General features: G+C 39.0%; 1 protein-coding gene across 1 annotated transcript in view; it reads left to right on the forward strand.

Moving 5' to 3' along the window:
- The first annotated feature begins 7,297 nt into the window (after positions 1-7,297).
- MYO3B (myosin IIIB) overlaps positions 7,298-23,358 on the forward strand; it is a 243,282-nt gene continuing 227,221 nt past the window's right edge. The window contains exons 1-5 of the mRNA XM_088145192.1: positions 7,298-7,465; positions 9,275-9,409; positions 18,138-18,242; positions 18,493-18,592; positions 22,398-22,474. Coding sequence (XP_088001318.1) covers positions 7,319-7,465; positions 9,275-9,409; positions 18,138-18,242; positions 18,493-18,592; positions 22,398-22,474 — 564 coding nt within the window. The 5' untranslated portion in view covers positions 7,298-7,318. The remainder of the gene's footprint in view (positions 7,466-9,274; positions 9,410-18,137; positions 18,243-18,492; positions 18,593-22,397; positions 22,475-23,358) is intronic.

Consider the following 23,358-nt stretch of genomic DNA (forward strand, 5'->3'; position numbering starts at 1 on the left):
AATGTGCACATGCGTCCATGTCTCAGAATACATAAGAAGCTTTTTGCAGGTCTTGTTCTGCAAGGATGGATTAGGTAGGATTCTCAACGAGCAACAGAGGTTAGATTATGGTGAGTAACCCTTTCCTTTTCTTTAGCTTGTCCGCCTCTCAGCAGTTGACCAAAGGGCTGAGCTTGAGGCACTCTGTCTTTCTCAAGGCCCGACCTTGAGGCGTGATCTGAAGGTATTTGGTCCAACTGGAGTTTGCCACCCTTAGAAGACAACCTAGGGTACCCCATCTTGGGTCATCTCAGCTCATTTGGGGGTTGACTCCCAAGATTCTTTCCACTTTCCATATGCAGATGGAAAGAGAAAGACGGTGTGATTTTGCCTGTGTCGTATCTTTTTTTAAAAGGCGAACTCATCTATTTCCCTTGAGGAGAAAGCTGAAAGCAAGCTTCTCTTCTTAAAAAAAGGAAAACAAAATAAAACATTTTACTTGCAAATTGGAACTGCTGCAGCAACGGCTAAAAGCATGCAATTCCCAAATTGGGGCAGTGGGCACCACAGCTGCAGTATCATATTGATCAGACTGCCTTCACTCATGATTGTGAAGAACGCTGGAAATACTGCCTCCATATACACATAGAATATACCCTTTTTTCCCCCCTCCCTCCTTATGGCAATTTAAATTAAGGAATGGATTTCTTCTGTGCCATACTTCTGAACTAGAGCTTTCAAAGTAACTGCTTAAAAAAAGATTAAGGAGCTGGGAAATCCACTCATTTGTTTGAGCCTCACCTGAACCTCTGGTGTTGGATTGGCTGAAGGCACAGTGGAAGACAATCTGATTTCCACATACTGTATTATAGATTCATACAAAGCTTACCCTGAGAGGCTATTTTTAACAATAGAGGTATATTTACAGCTTATTTACAACTTATTCAGGTTCTTTCTGAGCATTTTGAATTTGTGCATATGGCACCCCACACATGTTCTAACAATCTGAGTTTTCAGCTGAACTGCTTAGACAATCTGTTCACATAGCTCTGCATTGTTTTATCTACTGATCCTGTTTGAACATAATTGCAACAAAATTTAAAACCCTAAATGAATGACATAATAGCCAGATGTTTCATTTTAAATCACTTGAATATAATGCAGCCAGGTTGTTTTCACACCGCCAACCAGGAAGCTTTTTCTGTGTCTGGTCTATTGAAATACATGGAATTAAGAAGGACATGTTTTTGTTTAGTTTTATTTCAATGGGAGCAGTTTCAAAGTACAAGAAAGTATAATATATGCTATGATTTATATATGCTGTGCTTTTCCTTCTTGCTAAAATTTCAAGGTTGTCAGGAAGGGGAACAGAGTTCACAACTTTGATCATTTGGACTCCAGTCTGACAGCAGGAAGAGAATGGGAGGGAGGGAGGGAGGAAGGAAGGAAGGAAAAATTACATAATATCTGTCATTTTGTATTTTTCCCTGCCCTGTAGTGAACATCTCTTTGTTTTCTGTCAAGTCAGAATTGCAGAAACAGTATTTTCATTGATTGATTCCTTCCATCCCTCACCACTGCCTTTGCTTTTTTGAAAATTCAGTAGATCCTCAAGGAATATCTTTTTGTTTAGCTATTGACTGAGGGCCAAATATATATTTCCTTCCAAGCCCATGCATGGGATAGCTTTACCCAGGTTGAAGTAGTTTTTGCCCCTTATCCTGACACTGTGCAACTTCTATATGTATAAAATCTGTTAGGCCTTGTACCTCCATACCTTGGTGGTAGGGATGTGCAAAGCTTACTGGTTTGAGAATGGAACATCCCAGAGAATTCTGGAACATTTCATTCCCCCTCTGGACTGTCTTCTACTTCCTCCAGTTCTGTCATTCTTGGTTCTGAGATTTATAGAAGGAAATCCTCCAAACTAGAAGTAAGTTAAGATGAGCCAAGTGTAGTCCAATCCCCAAACAAGAGTGCTTTATCTGGAACATCATATTTAGGACACCTTCAACCTCTTCCTGTCTGGAAGATTTACTTTCAGAAACTGCTGAACCCCCACCCCCCAACCAAATAGTATGGTCTACAGGAGTTTCAGCATGATCTGGAGGGGGAATATTCTGGAGTTCAGGGGAATATTTTATTTCTAAATCAATGACTTGAAACAGAGGCAATATTGGCAGGATAGGAATCAGCAACAGGGTAACACATTTCATGCTGGTATAGTTTTCTGCCATCTCAAATATGGCAGCACTTCAACCTGGCAATGAATAAAGCCCCAGCAATGCTTACATTTCAAAACCTTATCATATTTCCTTATCGTTTCCCTTCCACCTAAACTACCTAAGCTAACGTCATTTCTCAGCTTCTTTTCACTGTATCTCCAGCTTCCCATCTCTCAACCTATTCTACCAGCCTAGCAATGTGAAGATATGCTGTTGCCGGATGTCTCTATCTTTTCTTCTTTGTTCCTTCTTTAAGCCAGGGGGTGCCACATCTTCTTTCAGAAAGGTAGTTTAGCTGGAATAATTTTTCCACAACTGAAATTAAAAATAAATTCATATGATGGCATTTGCATTTGTGAGAGATTGTGGGAGGCTGGGAAAGTAATGAAAGGTATGTCAGACATACATAACCAACAAATAGGAGAGGAGAATTCAGTAGTAGCTTATCTCACAAATGCTAGAGCTCAGTCCAGGATAGAAAAAAACAGGGAAGAAAGGATTCAAAATGTTCATAGGCTTGCTGCCTTCATGGACTCACTAAGAAATGAGGGCTGAAGAATTTCCTGTTGCAGTTTCCAAGGTTCTCTACCCCTAATTTTACGTTAAAAAATATTGAAATCTGTGTAATTCTTGCTTTCTTGATCATGCTCTGCTGTGGAAGGTTTGACAGAACCCCCAATTCTCTCTTTTTTTTCCTTGGCTGTTTCCCTATCCACTCCCAACTCTATTATCAAAGTCTATGTTGCGACAACTTTGGGATGTAGATCTTTCTTTTGCTTATATCGCTTTATAAACTGCAACTATAGAGATGGGATAATAACAAGAACAGCTAACAGGAATCCGTGTAGTCTTTCTCTGAACTGAGGTTTTCTGGTGAGGAAAAGTCCACGATATGGTTTTTTCTATGTGCATGCATATTTCTTTTTATAAAATAAAGCATGTGGTTATATATTTCAGAGGTAATTTCCAGTACGGGTATCATATCAAAAGAAAATATATTTGATCCTTATTTATTATTTCTCGTTTACAGTAGTCAGGATCCCTTTTATAAGATAGTCTAGTCCAAACACTGAATTAAATGTTTTAACGTGTGTGTGTGTGGGGGGGGTGTTGGTGGGTTAGATATCACTCTATTCATAGACATTGAAAGGAATCCAGTTATGTAGTTTGTGGGTATCTAAAAATATGCATCTAAGCACACAGAATGCAAAAATACCGTATTTTTCTGACTATAAGACAATACTTTTTTCTAAAATCCTTACGTTAAAAATTGAAGGGCGTCTTATTCAAGGAAGTAAGCCAAGGAGAGAACCGCGTGGTTGCAAAACTGCCCATACTTTGTCTCTGCAAACAGGCTTCCTCCTATTGCTAGCCTCCAATCACGAGTGAAACTGCCCATACTGTCTCTGCAAACAGACTTCCTCCAATCACGAGCCTTATGTAACTGATGTCAGCTGATGCTGAACAAACCAATCGGAGGAAGGCGGTTTGCAGAGACAAGCTATCGGCAGTTTCACTCGTGATTGAATGTAATCAGTTATGCAAAAAAGCATGGAAATAGAGCTGCAGAGAGACGGTTTGGACCTCCTCCCACCGAGTGTATCAGGTAAATGTTAACTAATTACTAAATAAAAATGTGTTCTGCACTATCTTTAAAATATTGATTTCTTAATTTTGGGTTGGAAAAGTGGGGGGCGTCTTGTACATGGGGGCATCTTATTGATGGAAAAATACGGTATATGCTAGATGTTACCCCAGCATTATTATTTAGTTATTTTATTCTGTCGTAAGACTTGTCTGTAACCAATTATTCCATCAAGGCATCTGGTCATTTCTGTCTGTTGGTGGAAGAAGACACACTAGAGCTAACTGTGCATGCGCACGCTCTTAGTATCATTGTGCATTATACATATGGAACATTTAAAAAATAATTTCTGCTTCACCACACCAGAGTATCGTTTGAAAATGCTGGGATTCTCTGCACTGGCTATTTTAGATTCTAAAATAAAATAAAATACTTATTGGGGAATCATTTCACATCATGATTCCCCAATAAAGCTTCAGTCTTGAACTAAGCTCCAGACTGATTTCAGGACTGTGGCAGTCCCAGTCCACAAAGCTTATGTTACTAAGGACTTGTTAATACCTCTCTGCTGGAAGGCTGATGGTAAAGATATCTACCATTTCAAAAAGCTATTGCTGAAATATCATGGCTGATCAGAAGGAATAGTGTGGTTCTATGATCCTTGCTTAACACATTTGTCCTCTTCTGTGTCACACAAACAAGGAGAATGGGCAGTGCAAGAGGAATGAAAGGAGAGATTGAGATCTTCCTCTGGAAACTCACTGCTTCTAAAATGCTGATGTAAATCTGCTCTTATGGTTTGATTTACTCATTTATTTTCTCTCTGGCATTGTGAACCTGGAAGTGATTTTTGATGGGTTGTCTCAGCTTAAGTAACTGTTGGTTCCTCCTATAGTGAAAAGAGCCGAACTAGTTATCCTTTGATGTTATATTATTACTGGTTATTATCAAAACCAGTTTATTTATTTAATAATTTAATCAATTAGTTAAAAGATCACTGAACATTAATAGTTTGTTTTTGTACTCTTCAAAGCTCTTTTATTCCTCTCACATCTGCTACAGCAGGGTTCCTCAACCTCGGCAACTTTAAGATGGGTGGACTTCAACTCCCAGAATTCCCCAGCCAGCATGGCTGGCTGGGGAATTCTGGGAGTTGAAGTCCACCCATCTTAAAGTTGCCGATGTTGAGGAACCCTGTGCTACAGTATTATCTCTGGTATTCTTCTCCTTTGCTTTTCTCTTCTCCTTGTCATCTTCAGTCTCATCGGCACACATAGCTCTTTAAGTTGTTTGTGTGGAGACCCAGGTGGGTCTTCCACAGTTGTTGGTGGCCGTCTGTGATGTTTCTTGGTGTAATCTCCTTCCTCATCCCAGTCAGTTGTGTCAAACACACTGAAAGAAAATAAAGCTGACTAGAGGAAGGCCAGAGAAATAAAATGGCATTGAAAAAAACAGAATGAATATGTTTGAAGTGGCGTCAAAAATCACATGCCAGCAGTACAGATTTCTAACGAGAAATGAGCCCTCACTCTGAACTCATCCATCCTTGGTATCCAGATGATCCAGGCTTAAGACTGAGAAGACCCGGGTTTGACTGTGTGTGTTGTCAACTGCTATGGCTCATTTCCACTTACTATTTTTCTGCCTAAGTGAATTCACAGGATTGTTGTGAAGGTAAAATGGAAGCAGAGGAGAGCCATTAACATCATTTTGAACTCCTTGGAGGAAAATACATTTAAATGAAGCCACTACTACTACCAGAATCTACTTAAGACTCTGAGAGACTCAGGGGCACCATATTCATTATGGCCTCCTCCCTCCCAATTTCTTCTCAACACTTCTTATGCTGATGTAATTTTTTTTCTTTATTGTCTTTTATCCATTGCCCAATAAAGTGGCAGTGGTTAGGGAAACTCAAAATACTGAAATAACTATTTCAATTATTAATTGATTAGTTTGATTACTTTGAATGAAAAATATTAATCAACCTGATTATTTCAAATTCTGAGCCAGACTTTGGATGGGTTGCTCTTCTTATGTGGGTCTTGGAGCAGTGATTCCCATTCACATACCCCACCTCTACCCTTCGAAAAGCTTCTGGCTGTTACATTATTCTTTTATTCTGATTCTTGTTCTTATTAGTACTTATTATTACTAATGACAAAGTTATATCTTTGACATAAGAAGATTAGGAAAAGTAACTAATGGCCATAAAATCATTTCAGCTGAAGTGTACCATGCCATAAGCCATATAGGTTAACATATACATTTTTCTGAAATGGATGAGGGTTACTCTAGGAGGCAGTCCTCATGATGGATGTTTTCAGATGCAGCTCTGTTTTCTCTTTGCTGCATCTGGAATAGATATATGACTCTGGTAGGATACCATCTAGCAAGATAAATTTTATTTTCAAAAATTGGGACTGAATATTGTCAGATGCAGCCTTTGTCAGAGTGATAATGTAAAAGTTTGCCATACCCTTTTTGTTTTATGGGTGCATTATTCATTTTACAGATGATCCTCTACTGTCAAGTTAATTCTTAGGAATATTAAGAATGTGAGATTGACTAGTTCTGTTTCTGCACAGCATGGCTTGAGCAAAGAGGGTGCATCTATACAATAACAAATGGTATCTATAGCTTCATCTTTCTTAGGAAAGGGATTCAATTTCTCTATAACTGAAGTTAAAAATGGGTTCTGGCTTTCTTTTTAACTTTTAAAGAGCATCATGGTAGATCTAGGTTAATTTCTATTGGCAGATAGAAGCTTTTAGAATAGGAAGAAAAAGTTTGTCTTTTTTTCAGCATCATTTTTCAGGGAAGGGACAGAAATCTTCTGTAGAAGTTATCTGTCCTGTTCCTCTGAATATCTGGAAGCTGTAGATAGGGCAAGCTGTTTTAAGAAAAAAAAACAAGCAGTTTTGTCTCCATAAGCTAAAAGCCCATGTTGAAGTTGTCCTAGTATATTGCATATAATAGCTAATTGGTGGGATGCTAGCAGAGTATTTTGGTTTGCAGGGTAGGTTCTGGCTTAAAGATCCAAATTTGTACAGAACTGCATGAGTATACTTGGGAAAACTCAATGTTCCCAAACTCACTGGTTAGCTTGGAATGTAGTCTACATCTTCTCTGTCCTCTGAAGTATTATATGAAAGCCCAACTTGACTAAGCCATCATAAGCAAAAACTTAATATGATTTCCAGATCTCGGTGGCTGCAGGAGATTGTATGACTGTTCCCGTGTATGTCACTATAAATCTGCCCCCAGATTTGGCAAAAAAGTCAGATAATTGTATGTTACCCAGAGTCACTTCTTGTGAGATGGGCAGCCATATAAATATGATTTAATAAATAAATAATATTCTTTTATGAAAGCCTCCATCATACCCACCAAGATACTGCTTTGTAACTTTGGTTATGTGAGTCACTGAGTCAACTGATTTCTTATAACTATGACATCTATTCAACTGATTTCTTATCCCATTTCTCCCAGGAAGCCACTCTATGGCGTGCTCCAGTATAATCAGAATATGATTGGACTGGAATCTTTACCTGATCCCACAGATACCTGGGAAATTATTGAGACTATTGGAAAAGGAACATATGGTAAAGTCTATAAAGTTACTAATAAGAAGGATGGAAGTTTGGCAGCAGTGAAGATTCTAGATCCTATTAACGTGAGTAAAGAACACAATTTAAAACACTTAACAAGCTATTTACTGTATACCTTGTATTCACAAGAGGCTGTGGAGCTTCTATTTTGATTAGATAAAATGAAAGCATTTTGAAAGTGAACGTTTAGTTATGTGATGCACATTATGACAGAAAGCAAGGCAGTTGTTCCAAAATTTCATTGAGTCCCCCAAAAATTCAAAACTCTATTTTTGGTTTTCCTGTTCATTCCTGTTCAGTGGGAAAAGTACAAGGCTGGAGTCCATCAATCTAATCTCATATTCTGTGCAAATCCTGGATCCTCCATTTTGGGACTTTATAATGTTTTGGATTCTGAAAACTAAATCATACTGTATTTTTTTGCTTTCATAAATTCAGATACTTCTCTCAAAGGCAAAGGGAAGGAAAGTTATCTGAGAACACCTAAGATACTCAGCTTCCTATGTATTTCAATAAAGAGCCATGTATAATTCACAGGTGTTTATAAGGAAACACTATAGCCTATCTTAACTCATTGAACTATATTGTGTTACACAAGGAACTTTTGTTCCATATATAATAAAAATTACACTGCATTTAAATTGGTGTGGTTATTTTGATGGTCAAAGTTTTGAAAATATTTTTAATATTTTGTATACTTTTCTAAGATATTGGAAGTAAGGTCATTGCTTGAAATAAAGGTGATAGTCAAACTGGAGGTTTTGTAAAAAGAACCTAAAATGCCTCAGTGAAAGTAAAAAGTTGCTGGAATGTGATTCCAATCCAAGTAACAGAATGTAAAACACAATTGTGTCATACAAAGAAGCTCAAAGTTAAATAAGACTTGCTCTCTATTGCTTGTCTATAACAATGCAGTTTTAATACTTTACTATTCCAAACTGCTCACAAACTAATGTGTTTCTATTATTGCTTAAATAGCTCTCAATATTTTAATGTTTCACAATATAATCCTAAAGCCATAGGAAGTTTTATAACTTTCCTTGAGTTGTCTGCACTCCAGATCAACTGGAAGGCTGCACATGACATCTTCAGAAGAGGTGATGGTATCACTGGAGGAACCAAATTTGGGGGCTCTTTTTTCTTTTGGGGCTATCTTAAAGGGAAGCAAAGGTGAGAGATAAGATAGAGAGAAAGAGAGATACCTTCTGAGAGATAAGCCATTATTCAATTGTTGCCATCCAATGTGGCCAAAATTCATGTGGCTGAATTAGCAAAATTAATTGGGGACCATTTTGAGGGGGAATTGAGGCACTTCAAGGATGGAAATGGGAGGGTTCTTTTGCCTCACACAAGCCTCTGGCTCCCATTCTCACATTTGCCTTTGAGAAAAAGAAAAAAAATGACTAAAAATTGGTCATTTGCCACTGAATTTCCCTCATATGAAAATGGACTATAAGAACATAAGAACAGTCCTGATGGATGAGGCTAAGTTCCATCTTAATCCTGCATTTATTTTCTCATGGTGGCCAACCAAATGAGTCTAACTGTCCGTTACTCTCAGCAATAAGATCCTGTGACTCTCCATGATTTTGAGGAGGCTTCCCACCAGTGGAGGTTGAACTTGGGGCCATCTATGTGCAAAGTGTTTGCTCTGCTGCTGTGTCTCCTTCGCTGAGCTCCTGTTAAACATCTGTGGGATTAAAGTGGTCTAATTGCAAGCAGGAGTATAGCCTGTATCAGTTAGGATATGTGTTTTGTCCTCTTTTGGGCAGAAAAAAGCTCTTTGATTTTTCTGGCTTTCACTGCATCCTTTTTTCACAGAAGGCTATAAGCGGTACTTATGAAGCGCATGCCTCTGTCTGTCTCCAATTTAGGATATGGACGAGGAGATTGAAGCAGAGTATAACATCTTACAGTTTCTTCCTAATCATCCCAATGTGGTTAAATTTTATGGAATGTTTTACAAGGCAGATCAGCATGTGGGTGGACAGCTCTGGCTTGTTCTTGAGGTAAGACATTTGGTATTTGCTAAATCTTAATGAGAAGAGCTATCGGGTAGCGGGAAAAAGCCTAATGCATGTTTGTTGGGGCAGGAAAAGCTACGGCCTGGTGGCCCCTCACTCCCCCGCGCAGGGGCTTTGTTTAGAAGGAAATGCATTAGAGCCACGACGCCTGTGCCTCTCCAAGTCCTTGGATGTGACCGCCAAAGCCCTCCCAGAACTGGCTGCTAGGCTGTAATTTTTACTATGACAGAAGGGGAGATTTATTAAATACAAGAAGGGCGGCAATTATATTGGCTGCAAATAATTAAAAAAGTAAAGTAAGTTAAATCAAATTCTCTTTCTATCCTGGCCCTACCCACTTGCACTAAATATGATTTGACTCAGGTCTGCTGAGCTCTTGCTCCAGAAATGGTTCTTTTGTACTATGATTGAATCTTTCAATAAACACATAAAGCAATTAATCTCAAATGGCATTGTACTGGGGACACATTCATGCAGAAAATTCAGAATAAAGCTCGATTGTGAGTCGTCAGAATTTGGAATTGGAAATATTATTCTGTGGCCTCCATGTAGCCAATGCTGTAAGAGTATTATTGGATTAAAAAAAAAAATCAAAGTAGGACCCAGTTTGAAGGATAGAACTGGGGCTTCTTCTTTCTCACTTTCAGGTCTTTTCCTCATTGCCCCTAACTATGGCACAAACAACCTCTTTCTGCCATGTCCTGTTAACATTGCCTTCCTCTCATCCCTAGCCCACAGTGAGGCAGCTTCAAGTTGTCCTTAGTTGTTCTGGTTTTAAAGTAATGTTTTCCCTCTTCTCCTATCACAGTTTTTGTCATGAATACAATCTGGCATGCTCTGATGGCTAAGATAATCAGTAGCTGGGATCTGCCCAACAACTTCAGGTTGTTGCAGGCATAGTCTCTCCCATCTGGTTGCTGGGCACTGCTTTCCATGTTCAATTTGGCCTGAAATGTTCTGCGGGAAAGATTGGACACCCAGCAGCTGCAGAAACATCTCCCTGTGTAATACCTGATACAGTAATGTCAGGTCTTTTTCATTCCAGCAACAAATACAGAACCTCAAAACACTTGTGTCTTCACTGGCTTTCCTTAACAATTCAGGGAGGTCAAGATGGAGGGGAAAGACAGAATAAGGTGGTCTTTCTTCTCCATATTTTGGATTTTAGCAGCTGAATATAACCCAGAAAACTAAAATCTGGAGGAAGCAACTGCGGACTGAAGATGGCTCCACAAAAAGCAGAGCCGACAACCGCAGTGGAATGAAGAGCCGGTGAGTAGACCAGCTCTTCGAAACCTCACCGGACAAGGAGCGGATAACCATTTTGCTCAATCTGCAGTCAGCATCTTTGAAAGGACACTAAGTTTGCATACTTCCTTTACTAATCACTTTTGGAAATTGCTTGTTAACTGTTTTTTAGCTATTAGATCAACAGGTTTGACATCACCGGGTGAGTTTCCTTCAATCTTGAATGAAAGAAAGTTTTAACTACAAGTTTAAGAACTTAAAAAAAAAAATGGGGGGGGGGTAAACAGTAAAAGGGTGATTAAAACTTTGATTTAAGAAAGTTACAAATGGACTAAGGGTCTAGAAAAATTTGAAATAAGATTTTGGAATTAATTATAAAGAATCCTCCCCATGGGAAAATGCTTTTGTTTTGAATATTTTTTTAAAAGATAGTAAGATAAAATTTTAAAAATTGTACACTAGAGGGAACTAAAGATTACAGTTAAAGGAGAAGAACACATAAACTCAACTTATAATTACAGAATGAAGCAAAATAATCTAACATTGGACATACTGAAGGATATTTTTGAAAAATGGACTCAGAAATTAATATTCATAGTGTCAACATCTGCCTCAATGCAGAGACTGTGTCTAAAAGATGTTATGCAAGAGGAACAAGTTTCACTTGACAAGATTGAGACTGAGTTGAAAGTGGATTTGCAAATGACAGGCTACAAGAATGACATGGAAAAATATGTTACACTGGATATACAAAAGAAACTGGCTGCCGTTTTAATAATTAAAAGGGGTATACAAACAATAAACCAAGAGAGTGGCCTGAATAATTTTCCTATATTGAGTTTACAAAAGAGGCTTGTTAAAATTTTGGAGGATCTCGTGAGAAGGGACAAAGAAAAAATGAAAACAAATCAAATTCTAGGACATTATTTGAATGGACTAAAGATTAAAATTGTTAGAAGTAAAAGGAAGGAATATAAAGTTGGTTTATTTGATCAAGGTTAAAATAGGTATGTTGTTATTTCAGGTAACCTTTAAATAGATTTTTGCTGACACCAGGACTGAAATGATGATTCTTTATGGATTTGTTTATAGATAAAAGATGGGCTATGGGAAGAAGAAATCATTTGTTGTATTTTAAGAGGAGGTGAAAAGTTACTAAAATTGTTTATATGTGTTGTGATGAAGGTGGGAATTCACTTCTTTATTTCTTTTCTTTTTCTTTACTATATTCTTTACTTTTTCCTTTTTCCTTTTTCCTTTTTTCCTTTCTTTTCTGCACCTTCTATTCTTTCTTTTTATTCTTCTACTTTTTTAGTTTGTATTAGTTTTTACTGTTGTAATTATAATCTTTAATAAAATTACTATCAAGAAACCCTAAAATCTGCCCACTCCTGATCAAGTAAAGAAATTAAAGGGGGAAGTGGTGAATTATCTCTTCTAGCTGCATTTTTGTAGCCACAGTTGGCTTTGAAAATGAAACAAACAAACAAAAATCTTGTGTTGCATTTATCTTTTTTCTGAAGATTTCTGAATATTTCATGTGTGATTGGACCCTGTTGGATAATCAGAGATGTAAAATGTTAGCATAATTATCTTTGCTGAATATTCTGTAAATCAGGATTTGCAGTGTTATTTGTGGGCAGCAAATGCTATTTTTCCCACTTGTATTCCTAGTGGAAGAAGCTTTCATCACTTTCTTTGGTGAAATCATATATTCTTTCCAATGTGAACTTAATAAGATGAACCTGTACAGGCATAGACAAAATTGCACTGTAAATGTCCTTAATTTTCCCCAGGGCATCATAATTCTGTCAGGATCATAAATCACCAGCAATATTTTCCACGCTTCTGGTCTTTTTAAACACCTGGATCCGTCACAACTGAAGGGCTATTACCTAAACCAGACTGCCGCAACCTGGTGCCCTTGAGAAAAATTGGACTGAAATTGCCATCTCTCTTTGGCCAGCATGGCCGATCACCATCTAGTTGGGGATGGCAGGGAATGTATTTCAACACATCTGGAAGGAACCAGGATGGTGAAAGCTGACATAAGCATTAAGTGCTGCCCCCAAAAAAACTCTTAGAATTCTATTTCAGTTATGAGAACAAACCCAAAACAGGTAGAAGACAGAAGAAAATATCCCTCAAACTGAGTTTCACTCCTGGTAATTGGAAGGGCAACAGGATAGTAGTTCGCCACTGTCTTCTTCTGAGATGCTCTTTTGGTGTCTTCCATCCAGTAATAACTACTTAACTTTCTCTGAGGTGAGCTGAAGTTGACTAGGTCAACTGCTGTAGCAAAAAAGGTAGGTCATAAGTGGGAATAATTTATCTTTCAGTTTCAAATAAAGAGCCAAAATAGCATCATACTAATAAAAAGAGCAGCAGTCACAACAGAATTGATGTAAATATGATGATGATACTAAAATTAATACAGGTAGTTATCGACTTACGACCACAATTGGGACCAGAATTTCTGTTGCTAAGCGATGTGGTTGTAAAGTGAGATGTCATGTGACCACATTGCTTAGTGACCACAATCCCAGCACTCCCTGTTGCAGTCATTAAGCAAATTCCACCGGTTGTTAGCTGAGGACCCACCCCAATCCAAGCCATTCCGGGCTTGGTTCCTCCCAGTCCTGAACCTCAGGAAGGTAAGGGACTGCCTCCAACTCCTCCCACCCACTTATTTACCCCCCCCCCCCAATCTCTGCCCTTTTGGCTGCTCTGCACCATCCCTTGCAGGGCAGCAAGCAGCCCCAGAACTACGCAGCTCCAGGAAACTGAAGCCACACCAGCCCAGTCCCAGCCATAGTCGCCCTTGCTACCCTGCACTCTGAGACCCCTGCCGCCCTGCTCTCTGCTGCCCAAGCTGACCTTTGCCATCTTCTTGCTCCTGCTGCTGACAAGGCATGCCCAGCCTGGTTGCTGGGACGGGCTGGGGCTGGGCTTTGTGCTGTGCTGTGGTTCTGGGGCTGCTATTTGCAGCCCCAGAGCCACAGCATGCCAAAAAGCCTCTTTGTGGGAAGCCCAGACCCAGCCCAGGAATGCAGTGCAAAGGGGCTTTTTGGCATGCTACAACCCTGGTGCTGCAAAAAGCAGCCCCTGAGCCACAGCACAGCACAAAGCCCAGCCTCAACCTGGCCCAGCAGCATGGTGCAAAGCTGCAGCCACCCCAGCCCAGTCCCAGCCACAGTCACTGTCACCACCCTGGACTCCAAGGTCCCTGCCACCCTGCACTCCACTGCCCCAGCTGACTTTCACTGTCTTCTTGCTCCTTGCTCCTTGCTCCTTGCTCCTTGCTCCTGCTGCTGACAAGGCATACCTGGCCTGGCTCTTTGTGAGGCAGCTGCTGGCCATGTGAGGTCAACTTCCCCAGGTCTTGCAAGGAAACTGCTGTGCGCAACCTGGGAAAGAAAGGGCCAGGCCGCCATGCTGCATCAGCAGCAGGAGCAAGAAGACAGCAAAGGTCAGCTGGGGCAGCAGAGTGCAGGGTGGCAAGGCAGGGGACCAAAAGGGCATAGATGGGGGAGACAGGTGGATGGGGAAAGTTGAAGTGCCCCAATTTTGATCATGTGACCATGGGAGCACTGCAATGGCTGTAACTTCAGGGACCTGTCATAAGTCCCTTCGTTCAGTGCCACCATAACTTCGAACGGTTGCTGAATGAATGGTTGTAAGTTGAGGACTACCTGTACTACCAACACTGAAAAAGAGGGACCATGAAATCCAAACACCAAATTAACTAAAAAAAGACTGTGGTTGTATTACAACCAACACCCAATGGTATCTGCAGCAAACTATGATAACATAGTTATCATATTTATTATGCCATGCATGTTCTTTCCCAAATTTGTCTATATAAACCAATCTCTGATCTGTAGCTAATGACCTTATGTCCTGCTGTGAAGAAATGTTCCTTATTTTAGAATAGACAACTATCATGGTCTAAATCAAGGTAGGTATTGGTTTTGGTGCCTAAGGGGGGAACTTAGCATTTCTGAGGGAACAAGGACTTCAGTGGACTTAACTATAATACAAAGGGCGGGGCTGTGACCATTTTTGCTTTTTCCTGAGAATGGGCTTGAAATGGATATACTGTATGTTATACTACTTTTTTTTAAAAAAGGAAGTACACAGGCCATCTTGTGGAGGTCACCTGCTGTATTTTCTAAGCAATACAAAAATCCACAAATCTTGGTAAATGATTCCATTTTATACAAAACCAAGCCTCACAAGCAATGCTGACCTGTGTCCGTCTCAGCAGAGAAGAACACACCCCTTGTCTGGTCCCTGGCAGGATAATGTGCCAAAGAATAAATAAGCTTTGCTGCCATGCACCAGGTCACTCGTGTTTCTTCAAGCACAAGCTTACATGGACTGCCTTGCTCACAGCCAAATGTGTCATTAAACTAGTTAAATGCTTTTGGATTGAAACCAGTTTTGCTCCCTAGAATGAAGTCAGGCTAAATATTGCGACCTGCAATGAAAGGTTCCAGACTCCCCTCCATCCTAACATAAGATTTCCAGCCTAGCCATCCAGCTATTCATTCTGTCCAAATTACACTGTTTCCCTCTTCTCCTGCCCCCACCAGATTTTTGGCATTCCATGGCTATTTATTTGTGTAATGGGTTTATAGGGCCACCAGTTCAAACATTGTGACTCTGCACGTGTACACTAAAACCAAAACAAACAAACAAACAAATAACCACACAATATTAAAAAAGCAAGCCAATATATAAAATATAAAATACTTACCACAGTCAGTCCTCATTTTTCTGTTGCTCTGTGATGTAGAAGGGTAAGGGTTAGAGACTGCATATGGCCCTGTAAAGAAAAAAAAAAAATCCCCATAGAGTTCTTTAATAGTGGGCATCAGACACAGCCTTCCACTGAAACACAAATTGTTTATTAGAGTACCAGAGGCAGCAGAAGCAAACTTAAAAGAGAGTGGAGATGCAACCCCCCTATACAGAGTTTTGCAAATTAAAATGAGCTACAATTTGATAGCAGCACAGTCTTTGATTGGATATAGTAGCACATCATGTGTTTAGTGAGGTTTGGCAGTGAGATAATGAGGATGACACTACAAAGACAATTATGTATTGAGAAGACAAAGGCTGTGTTCTTTGAAAGAAAGGTCATTTTTTGATGTGTTACTTTCTTCTAAGTGTTATCTCCTTTTGGCCTTGCTTCCCAGGGCTGTTTTCTCCTCTCAGGATCCTTTTACAGTTTAATCAACATTCTTGTGTCTAAATATTTTACGGCTGAGCAGACAGTTTTATTTTCCTTGGGAAAGGTGATCTGCTTGTCCTAACCCCATATTTCCATTTAGCTCCTATTTTAGCCCCTGCACCTCTTTCATCCCCTTTGAGGAAGCAGGGCTACATTTTCATCTATTTTTCATAAGTGTTTGTGGAATTAAGAGACAAAATGACTGCCTCAAGGCTTGCAGAGACACCCATTTTAGCTCCCCCCCCTTTAAAGCAACAACAGCAACAACAGCAGCCTCCCCCCAAAAGTCAATTTTCACCATTTTGGGTGGAAGGCTAAGGAGAAAAATTAAGACCTACAAAGGCTTAAGACACTTTTTTTCTCCTTTAAAAGACTTAATCCCCTGAAATGGGCTAAAACTATTTGACCTAACTATTTTTAAGAGGTGTTGCAACCCTTATGAAGCCACGAAATGTGAAGTCCCTTAATGCAAAAAAGTTGTTGCCCACCCTACTTCTTAGGGTTTTAAAAAGTATTACAATTTTTATAAATCTTGGGGCTGGCCACCATGCTTCACCTCCCTGTTGTTTTTGATAGTTCAGTCTTGCTTTTGTCATCCCTTACCCCTTGAGTTTATTATTAGAGGGATGATGCCTCATCTTAACAGGGTTGTAATGGATCCAGTAGCAAATATGCCCTCAAGAGAAACTTTGAAGAAATATATTGGTTATTTTAAGTCAAAGCCTACATTGAATCTTGCCCCTGCCCACTTCTGGAGGCCCAATAAGGCCATCAAGTGGAGAGGAATTGTACATTCCTGGCCTAGGACATTAGCGCTTCCTACCACTAGTATGCTTCTAGTGAATAGAACACAGAAAAAGAAGTAGAATGTGGATAAAAATATCATTGTGGGAGTGACATGGGTGATTAATGATATAGAAAAGTACATTTAGAAAGGTTTTAATTTTCCTTTTTCCCCTTTCTCCTCCTTTAAATACATAGCATGCAATTAATGAGAAAATGTTAGCAAAAAGCTATGCTTTTCTGGATCTGAAGGTTTCTTCTTGGCTGTTGGCAGAGCAGCCATCAAGCCTGAATACAGAGAGAGATGTCTGCTGTCTGTCCTATACTGCCTGCCAGCAGAAGCATTGATAAACTGAACATTTGAAATGACTGTAATTTGCTGCTTCCCAGTTATCAAATGCATCAGTCTTGTATAGAACAGAAAACAAGAGATTCCCTGGATTTTCTTTCACATCAAAAGAGTTTTGAAAAACACCAGTTCATAAAGACAGTGCTAGCTATTGTGAGTGTACAGATGTGAGTTTTTAAAGCATTGAAAATAAAGAACAACTATTTAAAAAAACATTCTGAACTAATTTTGGAAGGAGTGAGTCTACATGTAGAACATCTTAGGTTCAATTCTTGGTATCTTCAACTAAGGGAAAGTAAATAGAAGAAACTAAGAAAAGCCTTTGCTTGTGGCCTTACAGCCACATTAGTTAGGGTAGACAATACTGAACTAGATGGACTTGCTATACTGCAGTCCTGTGTTCCCCATCTTTTTTATTGCCAATGTTTTTATTTTTTCACTTTAGATTCAAAAGCTCTCAGCAGATCACAACAATATCCACTAATCCAAGGTAGCAAAGGATTGACAAAGAAAAAATCAATTTTGAAATGTCAGTAGGAATGTACTTAGCTAGACAAACCCTATAAGAGATATCCTACTATTTGCATTATATCCTTAGCATTGCTTACTGGAGCTCTTGCACTCAGGAGTCACTCTTGGATTGTGATGACTGGGTGAGGCCTAGAGCTGCCTTCTCCTGTCACTGGCACAGCCTCCCTAGCTTTCAGCAGAATAATGGGAATTGTAATCTTATATATCTTGAAGCCACCAGTTTGGAGAAGACTGACCTAAAGACAAACATTTACAGTTTAATTGTTCTTCTTGTCCATGCACGAAAATGTAATGATCAACATCCACTAGGAAAATCATGTGCACATATATGTTTCCGCAATAAGGATGTCATGCCTAGAAATCCAAAAGTGTCTAGATCATGGCTATTATTTGGAAATAACTGCTGTGAACATCAGCAATGGCTGATTTCCTTTATTGTGCTTTCTGTGCAAGTGGAACTGCATATTGTTGCAGATCTATAAATTAGGGATTATGATCTAAGCATGCTTGTTGAGTAAGAGATGCCTCGTTTCACTTCTCTTTTTCCTCTCCTTCCCCCTTAACAGCTGTGTAATGGAGGCTCTGTCACAGAACTTGTCAAAGGCCTACTGAAGAGTGGCCAAAAGTTGGATGAAGCAATAATCTCATACATTTTAAGAGGTGCTCTTCTGGTAAGGATGCCAATTTTGCTTCTAATTACAAAATAGGATGCAATTTAGCCATTCTGATATACTTCCCAGGTAAAAGGGAAACATTGCTATCTGTTTACTGCAGCAGGAGCCTGTTTTGGGGCTGTGATAAAGTGGACAAATGTCCCTACAGTGCAGGTACAGATTCTTTTCCTGTTTGGGAAATTACATTTAAATATAAGAGTAAGAAGCATTTTTTTTTCTGTCTTCTTTTCTCATTATGGACACTTAGGGTCTTCAACATTTGCACAACAATCGCATCATTCATCGTGATGTCAAGGGGAACAACATTCTGCTGACAACAGAAGGAGGAGTCAAACTTGTTGACTTTGGTAATAATCCTTCCCTCCTTCCTTCTCTTTAGTTAAACCCAGTCTTCAGATGTTTTAGGCTATAGTTCCTTACAACCCTGACCAATGAATATGCTGAGTTATGGTCCAAAATATCTAGAGGGCATTCGGGTGGGAAGATTGATTTAGTCTAGTGCATTTAATTCAGGATCAGGCCTAAGGATCTCCCAGCCCTATCTCCCTTCTTTGGCTGGATTTAACCTTTAAAAAAAAAAGAAAAGAAAAATTATAGCTATTGGCCGTGGAATAAGCATGATGCATTATTTCCCCCTTCTTCTTCCCCATTTTTTATTTAGGCGGAACCTTGAAATAGGAGGTGAAAAATAATTGGAACAATGTACATAAATGAGAATGTAGAATTTGTATGGAAACAAGAGAAGGAACTGCTCTTCTACTTGAATGCACGCACATTAATTGGCTGTATCTCTGGTCAATTAATTGGCAAATGGAAGATGATAATAAGTTGAATTACTGCCCTGCTTATCTGAACAGCTGATTGATACATGCTATTTAACTGGCCAGGGCTATATACATGTAGCTTTAGAGGGTGGATCAGGACCCTAAGCTCATATCCTGCTCTGTCACAATTGTAATGGATCAGTGCATTGTTCATAAAACAAACACTTAGCTGAATGTTAAAATGGTACTCTGAACCCAAAAACTAACATTTCTTCTGAATTTGCAAGTATAGCAGTTAGATTGAAGTGCGACTGAAATCAAAACTATCATATAATGCCAGATGAAAGAAGCTGCTGGCTTTATTTCCAAGAAAATTTGCTGATTTCTTGATGAAGTCAAATAATATTAATTGAAAAAGGAATAACAGCTTTAAGTTTATGCCAATATCTCTATAACATAAACAAGGCTGTCGTCCTCTTTCAGTGTTACTTGGGAAGAAGCTGGACTAAATGTAGTGAACACACAAGGACTGAGTTGAAAAAGTTAACTTGCAATCAGAATATCATTTTGTCATCACAGTCCATATTTTCAGTGTGTAGTTTAGGCATAATTTTCTTATAATGGAGCAATTCCTCCCAATAAACTGCTATCTATCTATCTATCTATCTATCTATCTATCTATCTATCTATCTATCTATCTATCTATCTATCTATCTATCTATCTAAAAATTTAGCACTGGCTTACTATTTCCTTGGTACCCCAAAATGAATTTTAGTAAAAGAAGTGAGGGCTCAGGGATTGCTTGTCAAATGAATGCAAGAGCAGATGCTACTGTACTCTGCTACCTGGAAACCAGAAATTCATTATCAATGGGTAAACGTAAACTTATTGCAACCACAGTTTGTAGAACAAACCACAGGGAGTGGGCTTATATTTATGCTATATTTAATGCTAAGCCATAAACCTTAAACTCTACTTAAACTCCAGTTTAAGTAGAGATTGGACAAGCACTTAGACCAAAGCAACAGCTCCTTCACTAACTTCTTTGACAGCAAATAGTAATGGGTAGAAATCCCTTTTCATCTAATGCCATCTTCCTAGGGTAATAATTAGCACTAGCTGCTAGAGTGAGCTGCAGGAAATAGGCATCAATGCCAAAAGAAAAATGCTGGTAAAAAAAAAATGAAGTTAGAAAGGGAAAAATGTTGGTAGAGTAAGGTTTTTCAATGTTTTGCACATAGCCTTGTTGCACTCTCACAGAGGAATACAAGATCAAAATGAAGCAAGAGTAGGAAGGTAATTGTTATATTAGCTGTACTTTATTTAGAGAGAGGAGGTGTATAATAAGAGTCATCAGGTTGGAAGCGGTTACTGCTTGGTGTGTGTGTGTGTGTGTGTGTGTGTGTGTATGGTATATATTTATAGCACTTCAACAGTAAAAATGGTCATTTATTTCCTAAAATGAAATTTGTGTACTTTGCAAACTAATGCTTAATTTGGAGTTAAATGCAACATTCAATTAAACCACCTCAGTAACATTATCCACAGCTAGAATGGGTGGTGTTCAGATTTCAGTGTGTATATGTGGGGTTTATGGACAGAGCAAAACTGGTATGATCTGTTTCCCTCTTATCAGTTTTTGTCAGAGAATCCAGGGATTTGTAGTTTGTTGAAAGCTCTGAAAGCTTCTGGTGCCCTCTTTCAAAACTGGTGAAAACTAGTTTAAGTCTGGTTTTAAATGTCATGTACCTATGGCCTTAGAGTAATGTTTGGAACATGTAATTTGAAAACATGGCATAAAGTATTATGATAGCCATTTAAAAATCAACTAACCAAGGGTAAATTAGAAAAAATGAATATTGGGGCCTTCTGTTTTTACTTCCAAATCCCTCCAGCAGAGTTTGAAACTGAACTGCCAATCATCTTCACTCCCACTGACCTTGGAATGGTGATGAACCAGCAAGCCAATCATTGCTTTTCCTCAACTGACCAGTAGGAATCTGACAAAAACAGTATCCAATCGACAGTATCTACTAGCGAATGAACTACACATGCTAGAGAATAAAAAAAAAATCCCCTCCCTTTCACACAAAAAGAAAATGAAAGACACCACCTTTTCAGTACATACTGGGATGAAGCTGCTTGGTTATCAAGTATCAAATCATCATTCTTCCTGTAATAAAGATCCTTTTGAGAGTTGTGAAGGAGCCATGATATGTCTTCAGATTTGTAGCTAGGCACTAGGTTGTACCTGCATTAGGAGTTTAAATGGAGGTCTAAAAAATGCATACTTTTTAGGCTGCAAGAACTGGAACACATTGCAAGGACATTTGCACAATCCTGCTGTTATTTAATTCACTGCAGTAACCAGGTCGTCTCATTCCCAACTTTGTACAAAAGAGAAAGAAAGGAGATTTAAAAATCCAAGAGAAGGGGGGAAAGTAAGTAAACTCTTGGCTACATCAGGGCAGTATCCCATGGAAAAGACCTGCTAGAAAGGCTGAAACTCAGGAGCCTGGAGAAGGAGTGAGCAAGAGCTTTCTTCCATAGGGATACTAACCAAGCACAAGGTCTGCAGAGATTTATTCCACAAAGAAAAGAAAATGCTTCCCCCCCCCCCCCCAAATTTGGGCTTCACTGCAGTTGAGCCAGAAATAAATTTGGCTCAGCTACTGAACTGAGCCAATGTCACAGGATCAAAGAAGCCTGGGGTTGCTTTTGAACTGCTGCAGAATATTCATGTTTCCACATGAATGATGTGTGAGAATTACAAAAAAGATAAACATTCAGTCAATGAACCATTTTATAGATGGTTGCCAAATCACCCTGCATTTCTCTCAATTATTGTTCTTTAATGGATGAATCTAGACCTTCTCCAGTTTCCTGGGGAAGACTGTGACCTCCACAACTGTAATACTTAGCATTTTGCTCCCAATGATATTCTCCTGATACCAAATGTCCAAAGTACAGGATATGAACAGAATAAGATGGCTGGAACAGGAATGCTATTGGGTTCCTTAAATAAAGGATTTTCTTAAGCTAAATAGGACCATTTTCAAACTTTTCAGGCCACAGAAGTTGTTACAAAAGTTCCCTGCACAGTTTTAATGATAGAAAATTGGCTGTGTACCAGGGAACTTTTTTTTCCTTTCTTTTGCCCTTATTTTCTTTTAGAACTACAACACGTTCTCATGCCTTAAGTGATCCTTAAACTATGTAGCGGCAGGCCAGTCCCAAAAACAAGAAGTTAAACTTGCCTAGCTTGCAAATCTTCCCCAGTTAGTGGGAAAACATGTAAATATATTGACATTGATTTTCTCTCAGGCATTGTATGGAAAGGTAAACAAGCTACTGGGTAAATGTTCAGAATGCATTTTCTTATTACAGGTGTTTCTGCACAGCTCACCAGTACCAGGCTGAGGAGAAATACTTCAGTGGGGACACCATTTTGGATGGCTCCTGAGGTAAGTTATAGCTATCATTTGCTGTTGAAGATCTTGCATTTTCAGCCCTGCTAGACATGCTGCCTGAATTCTCTAAATTAGTGTTTTTCAAACTTGGCAACTTTAAGATGTCCACAAGTCTTAAAATTGCGAAGTTTGAAAAACACTGCTCTAAATCTTTTGCTGACTATGATGGTGGCCAGCTAGTGTTATGAGCGAGAGAAATAAAAGTTTAGGACTTCCTTCGATTTATGTACCAAAAGTAAATGGAAAATGGAATAAATCCAGCTGTTTGAAGAATACTGGTTTTCAAGTGAATCTGGTTTAATATTTAAATAAATAAAATAAATGTTTTATTTAGAACTTATATGGCCACCTATCTCACACAGTGATTTAATTCCGTCTTTAAATAGATATTGTTCAAACTGAGGAATATGCTGAATGTTACCATTTTTCTACTTCGTCTTCACTTCATTTAATAATGAAATTGGACTTTCAAAGGTGGTAATAGCCATAACAGGGCTGCCGATAAAGAAAAGTGAGGGCAGAACTTCGCATTTAAAAATAGATAGGCCTAAGAGGAGAGAAGCTCAGAGATGCATACGGAATGTATTCAGTAAATAGAATAGGTATCAGTTGAGAGAAAGAAAAAAGAAAATAGAAGTTGGAGGAGTGGAGTGGACAGAACAGTTTGTTTGTGAAGGAAAGGCACTTGGAAAATGAACAGAGTCCTACTATGACATGAGGAAACCCTGCAACATTTGTGGTGGATCTCGTGTGTTATTAACTTTCCTTGTTAATGCTAAGGACTGTGCAATCCTTTTCCCAATGCTTGATTTATGACACTTTTTATCTCAAACTTGTAAGGCACAACTGGCAGGATAAGTGATACCTTTTCCACCCCA

The sequence above is a fragment of the Python bivittatus genome, unplaced genomic scaffold (assembly GCF_059951505.1).
Source record: "Python bivittatus isolate LINGU-HERP-01145 unplaced genomic scaffold, Pbiv_v1 ctg000480_np1212, whole genome shotgun sequence".
In the NCBI taxonomy this organism is placed as follows: domain Eukaryota; kingdom Metazoa; phylum Chordata; class Lepidosauria; order Squamata; family Pythonidae; genus Python; species Python bivittatus.